Raw genomic sequence first — 6,555 nt, forward strand, 5'->3', positions numbered from 1 at the left:
GCGAAAAAATTGTTCAGTCGTAAAACGTCGTCCGTTCGCGCTCGTTTCGCATCCTCCTTCTCGGCTATTGTTCGCGCGTTCGAGTCGACGCGTGGCCGCGACTCAATGTGAGCCAATAAAATAAAAAGATTCGATCGACGCGACGTGTGCGACGAATGCACAATCGTACGCACTCTCGCATACATACACATTACACTCTCGTCCGTTCCCATGTCACGTTCAACGAGACTTCGCGATGGCACTATATCGTTCGATGCAAAACCGACAGGCATCGTGCGTCTGCCTTTTAAAATAAAGAAAGAATTCCGCGTGCGCACCGAGGTCGCGGCAGAGACGGATCTCGCCTGACAGTTCGCTCGCCTTCATGGCGGAAAGGTCGATTAACGAACTTGCTCCTGTGTTTGTCGATCCGTCGTCAGTAATATTTGTCTTGATCCAAATCGACTCGAATGTGCTGTTGCCCGTGACTGTTGCGCTTCAGGGTAGCGGACTCGTAGTCGAGGCTCTTCGGATACGGTTTCGGACTTCCCAGGCCGTTCACGTTCGGATTGTTCTTGCCGCGGAGAGTCCCGGTACCGTTCGTGCTACCGGAGAAGCTGGGCTGTCGCTTGGCGTTCACCTGCGTGCAACGGAAACAATAGAACTCGTTTTACAAACGTATACGAACCACCAAACTGTTTTTCACCTCTTTCAACGGGACTGTCACGTAAGGATTCTGCTTGGTGATGTAGTGCGGACTGCCGGGAATTCGTTGCTGTCGCCGCTTCAGGTAGCAGAAACTCAACACCGTTGTCACGGCCAACCCGACCAGAAACCCGGCCACGCAACTGCCCACCACCGCTCCAATTGTCACGCCTGAGCTCTCCACGCTGGACCTTAGGGCGTTCACGTCTTGAAAGGAATCGAAGGTGTCACGAAAGGGTTAGCGAAAAGGGTTGCGGAAAAGAAAAAAAAGAGACACACCATTGTCGGTGCAATCGGGCAAACAGTCGCGAGTCTCCCTGCCGGGTCCCTGACACATTCCGTTCCCATGCTGAAGGCACTGCCGCTTCCGGTGCTGCTGATGGTCGTCGTCGCAGGACGTCCAGCGGGACCAACTGTCCCAACCTTGCAGGGACTCGCAGCTGGGCATCTCGCAAGTCTCTCTGACAAGTCGCGGCCCTTCGCAACTCTCCGGACCCAAGCACTCCCTCGTTCTGGTGCGTACACCGATCCCACACGAGGCCGAACACTCGGACCAATCCGTCCAGCACGACCATTGCCCTTCCGCGTCGGGACCGCCGTTTCCCGTCCCGCTTGCCCGACACGGCTGTACGTTGCAGAGCCTAGTCTGACGCGACACGCCGTCGCAGGGCGACGATTCGCATTGTCTCACTCTGTGCTGGGAACCTCCTCCGCAAGGGCGATCGCACGGCAACCAGGAGGACCACTCGTTCCATCCAGTCTCCCCCGTGCCGAGCTCCCCGTACGCGTTCTGATTCGCGTTTCCCCTCATGCAGGATCCGTCGTTCCTGCAGCAACTGAAACGAAATCGCTTCTCCACGTAGCCGATATTTCCGTTCTGGAGGCTGGCGTTAGCTGCCAACCAGGGCGTCCAGCCAGAGTACCTCTTCGTCTCGACGCATTGATGAGTGTTGCACTCCTCCACCTGAAGAGAAGAGGAAATAGGAATAGGAAACTGCAATAGTAGCGTATAGTCCGGTGGGGTCGGGCCTGTGTACCTGAAAGTCGCACCCGTTGCACTCGACGGTGGAGGCCTTCCGCTGCGACGAACTTTCGCAGCTTCTCCTTCGTATACGCATTCCTGTGTAAGAAGAGGAACAGAGGTAGAGGACGTTGTCGCGAGAATCGAGTAGTATCCAAGTTACCGGCGTTGCATGGTCGGGAGCAAGAGTTCCAAGCGCCCCAGGAGGACCACTGGCCAGTTTGCGGGAGCGGAGTTGCCTTGGCGGGCGTGGGACAGGGTGGTAGATCTATGCAGACGATGTCGTCGTGGTCGTGGCCTACGCAGACTCGTCCTCCGAAAGCGGGAGCAGGATTTGTGCAGGACCGCCTTCTCGTTTTCATCGCGAACCCGCAAGTTTGCGAGCACGCCGACCAGGCCGACCAGGCTGTCCAGCCACCGTGAACCGTGCAGTTGGCCACTCTGACCCTGGCGCCCGAGCAATTGGCGCCGTCGTGTCGCGGTGGAGGATTGTTGCATTCTCGCGTTTGGCACAGACAAGTGTCCCCGATCTACGCGTGAACGAAGAAGAAGAAGAGGGAGGAGAAGAGGTAGATAGATTTACCTCCGGATTTACCGGATTTACCTCCGTCTGCTCGGAATAATAATGAGAATGGAGAGAATGAGGTTGTTCCGTGGCGGCGCCGTGTTGGCAGGGGGACCAAGAGCTCCAAGCGCTCCATCCGCCGTCCACAGGATCCGTGAGAACGGGACATTTTGTTACCTCTTGGTGCCAGTGATTGGCCAGATGATTTCGCTTCGGGGCAGGTGCGCACATCATCAGAAGCTCGTCCCATCCGCAGTACGGTTCTTGAGCGTTCAAGCAAGCTTGACGACTGCGATGTCGATGACACTGGACTGCTGGTACTCTGCCGAGAACGAGAAAGTATTATAATTTGCGGTTGCTCTTTCGCCTCTGATACGATTCGAGATACCTCAAAAGGCCGACTTCCATGCCGACGTAGAGACTCTGCGTGTCCTTGAGGAACTGCAAGGTGAGGGGCGTGGAGGGCAAAGGTCCCCAGACCTCGACGATGCAGGTCTGTTGGGTGCGAGGCAGTATCGAGATCTTTTTAATCAGGCCAAGATCAGTGGCGACGTAGAGGACCGTGACGCCGCGATGCAATTTAGTGGGCGTGACATCGAGGGCGATCAACGTGAACCTCTCGTGTATCGCGGTGTGGAGAGGTTCGAGCGTGGTGCTCTGGACCGCGTCGTCCATCAATTGGTACCGCTGGTTGTCCACGATCTGATGGGGAGCGACATCTGCCGAGGAGCCGCACCGCTGTCGATTATGATGGGAGACGGGTCTCCTCTCCCAGGCAGCGCCCGAATTCTCTTGGTGTTTGAACGGCCCGTTGAAGCTGCCGGTGATCGCGGACATGTTGAACGCGCAAATCGATGAGCCGGCGATGCCGTTGCTAAAAATACGCGGCGGCGACCCGCCGCCACTTTACTAGCCACCGTCGCGCTTCGCTCTGCCTTGTTCCGAGAGGAACGGGAGGAACGGGAGGAACGGGAGGAACGGGAGGAACGGGAGGAACGGGAGCAGTAGAAGAATTTTACCTACCGTCCGAGAACGCGGGGCACAGACATGGGGGAAAAGAAACAGTGAACGGACGTCGTCCCATCGCACTTATCGTTCGCTTCTACTCACATGGGCGTGGTAAAGGTCGCGTAAACGATGCCCTCTTCCGGATGGTAGACCGCACCTTGAATCTCGTCGTAGTAGAAGGGAAATTCTCCGGGGAGGGAGCAGTTGAGGCGAGCCTTGCTGAAGGTGGTCCAAACGTCTCTCATCATGATCTGACCGCCTCGATCGTTCTTGCAGACTCTGGCTATTCTCGAGTAGACTTTCTGCGGACGGAGGGGTTTCGGAGTTCCTCAATAGGGGTTATTTTTAGGGTGTAAGGATAATTACCTTGCCGCAGTTGATGTACTCGACGGCCGATTCGCGGAATAAAAAGTAGACGTGGTCTTCCGTTTCGAAGCTGGCGACGAACTGCGGGTCGTTGAGCCACCTGAAAATGGCGAGGGTGGTGCGTGAAAAGGATCGACGTCAGGGACTTACCTGGCACTTACCTGGAGTCGTACTGGTGCGTCCGAAGATTAGGCGTGGCGAGGGTCCTGCAGATGGCTGGGTCAGCGCCGGAGAAGTCCGTGGGCGCACCGGTGAAGAGACCGCCGGTCGGACCTCTGGCCAAAAGCGCGGTGACGTTGGCGCGTGGAGAGTAAGGGCACATCGCGATGCCGGACATCTCGTTGGTCACGCTGCTGATATTCTCGATCTGCCAATCGCCAATCACGCCGCCAATCTTTACGTTCGAATCTATACTCGAGCCGATATACGGCGTATACCGACCTCTCTCCAAGTGCACCAAGGGCTGAAGGCGTAGGTGCCGCAGGTGAACAGGCTCTTGCCATTGCTGAGCAACACCTTCACGTAGTTGCGGCAATCCTCGTCGCTCTGGCCCTTGTTCTGGCAGGTGTTGCTCTTCTCATCGGACGCGGGCCAAGAGGCATGCTCGAGCGGCGACAACGACGCCAGAGTCAGCCGATAGAGGTTGTCCCTGGAACGGCATCGATTCGTTTCCCTTTCCGTAGGACTGTCGCGCAATCACGCCGCAGGAAATTCGCAGCGAAGCATAAACGGCGCCTACGTGGGCGCCTCGCCGCGACTGCTCTGACCAAAAGCGATCGTTATTCGAGCGCACCGGCTCCGGGAGAAAACGCGCGCGCGAACTGAGATGCTGGTCCGTACGGAGGAGATGATTATGCCGCTGTTATTTGGCCAGTACCCATTCAGACAGATTGCTTCCTGCTCGTTAAACGAATGGGATGAACGACGTCGTTCGGCGACCTCTTTCTCTCCCTACGAATGTTGATCGAACGATTCGGTAGGCATTGCTGCCTGCCGGCCGGTTTGTCGCTTGTCCACCGGAGTTGGACGGCCTCCGTACGGCTGAGCGAGCAGCAGGACTGTTTTCGCATGCCAGGAAATATCCAAGTGGAGCGATGTCGCGCGTGAAAGATACCAGCCGCGATAAGCTCGATACCCTGGAAAGGAGCCGCGACTCGCCGCGCGAGAGATTCGCTGACGTCACGGTTCCCGACCACGGCAATCCAACTAGTGGAATGCAAATCGTGGCGCCGCACGGTGTTTCAAAACAGCTGTCTCGCTGCGCAAAACCGAAAATCTCGCAGTTCCAGCTCAGTTCTTTGGATTCTGTAACTATCGAGCGCTAATTTTTCCTACATTTTCCGTAATTCCATTTTCAAGTTGGCGATAAGGATTCGGTCTTTCCTTCGATAAGGAAACGTCCTAGAATTTGAATTTAAACGAAAATATTTCCAACGATCGGTTCGGAAAGACCGTGCGCCGTGTCGCGTGCACGCAGCCAGCTTTCCCTCCGGTCGAGATTCGTCTCCGACGAGAGGCGAAAGTTGGCATCTCTGTTTTTCGAGCAATACCGAAGCAGGATGGAGGAGCGGCGCGCGCGCGCGCCTTCCCTCGACTAAATATGTAGTCGGTCGCGGCGTCTGTGTACGTGGGCCGTGGTTAATAACTAGCGTTCTATTAATAGAAGGAACACGAGGGCGTACGCTCCTTTCCAATCGGATCGCGAAAATCGACCGAATCGACCATCGGGAATCGCGGTTTCCTCGCCGGATCGTAAACCCGGTCGCGATTTCCCTCGGTTCGGCGGCGGTGGGAAGCGTATTTTTATCGGTCGGCTCGAACTCGAGCAGTTTGGCCGGCGGCCAGAGAGTTGGCGAAGAAACGCGGAGACCGCGTCTGGTTCGCGAACCTCGGAAAAACTGGTGGACGTGGCGCGACACGACGCGTTTCGTTCTCCGAGGGGAAAGAGAGAGAGAGAGACGAGGAGCTGGCGAGTGGCCAACTCGCGTTCCAATCCCGCGATCGCTCTCGATTCGCCGTACTCGCCCGTACTCGCCGCGCTTCCGCGTTCGGCCTTCAGGGTCCTGCCGCTTTTCGTCCAGCGACGACCTACGTACCGTGCCCCGACGACCACCTGCTGTCTAGCGACGTCGAACAGCAACTGGGAATACGTGGTGACTCCCTCTTGTTGGAACAGGCTAGCGTCCGCCAGATCTGGAACACGCGTACATCGATTTATGTGGATTGGTTTCGATATCGAAAAGATTGCGAATTGCGGCGCACTCGTCTTTGCCGCGATCGTTTCCGAGAACCGGTGGATTTGGGTTGTTCACCGGAAAGAAACGGTGCGCGGCGTCGTTGGAAAAATTGAGAGTCGGCGCGCGAAAAGTGTGCCCGCGGCCCTAACCGATCGCGCGCGACCGGCCTTTCTCGTCGCGCAAAGCGGGACGCTCTCTCCGCTCTCCCTCTACCTTCGCGCGTTCGTCTTATTGTTTTTCAGCCGGTTTGCCGACGCGGAGAAACGATTCGGCAAAGGTAGCTGCGCGCGGTTCGTCGTACTTCTCGCGTTTCCACGTATTCAGGTACAGACGCGTTTGCCTGTGTCGCCCGTGGCTGCCACGCACACCACGGCCGCGCCGCCGTCCGTGTAACCGCGTACGTGCGCTTATAAGTAGATACGTGTGGGACGAACGGGCCCCAGTTAGCATAACCTGATCTCGAAGGCCTCTCGGGTATCCTCCCTTCACTCTCCGCCTTTTCCTTCTATCCTGCCCCCCACTGCCCGTGCCCGCACCCTCTTTCGTCCGCCGTCCCCGTCTATCGCTCCCTCCGATCGTCCGATCGTTCGTCCGCCGTGGAAATCGATGCATCGTCGCCAAGTGATTACATACATACATACGTGGAAGGTTCGCCGCGACGCAACGTGGGAGGA

The 6,555-nt window shown here is 57.0% G+C and overlaps 1 protein-coding gene across 1 annotated transcript in view; it reads right to left on the reverse strand.

The window, feature by feature from the left end:
* Positions 1 to 6: 6 nt before the first annotated feature.
* The window catches only part of LOC108577889 (semaphorin-5B), a 10,500-nt gene continuing 3,951 nt past the window's right edge, over positions 7 to 6,555 (reverse strand). The window contains exons 3-14 of the mRNA XM_017941109.1: positions 5,741 to 5,837; positions 4,086 to 4,293; positions 3,806 to 4,011; positions 3,645 to 3,744; positions 3,381 to 3,580; positions 2,659 to 3,144; positions 2,310 to 2,592; positions 1,869 to 2,235; positions 1,722 to 1,804; positions 964 to 1,648; positions 686 to 891; positions 7 to 619 (exon numbers count right to left, since the gene is read on the reverse strand). Of these exons, the coding sequence (XP_017796598.1) occupies positions 416 to 619; positions 686 to 891; positions 964 to 1,648; positions 1,722 to 1,804; positions 1,869 to 2,235; positions 2,310 to 2,592; positions 2,659 to 3,144; positions 3,381 to 3,580; positions 3,645 to 3,744; positions 3,806 to 4,011; positions 4,086 to 4,293; positions 5,741 to 5,837 (3,125 nt within the window). The 3' untranslated portion in view covers positions 7 to 415. The remainder of the gene's footprint in view (positions 620 to 685; positions 892 to 963; positions 1,649 to 1,721; positions 1,805 to 1,868; positions 2,236 to 2,309; positions 2,593 to 2,658; positions 3,145 to 3,380; positions 3,581 to 3,644; positions 3,745 to 3,805; positions 4,012 to 4,085; positions 4,294 to 5,740; positions 5,838 to 6,555) is intronic.

Source organism: Habropoda laboriosa, unplaced genomic scaffold (assembly GCF_001263275.1).
Source record: "Habropoda laboriosa isolate 0110345459 unplaced genomic scaffold, ASM126327v1 scaffold801, whole genome shotgun sequence".
In the NCBI taxonomy this organism is placed as follows: Eukaryota; Metazoa; Arthropoda; class Insecta; order Hymenoptera; family Apidae; genus Habropoda; species Habropoda laboriosa.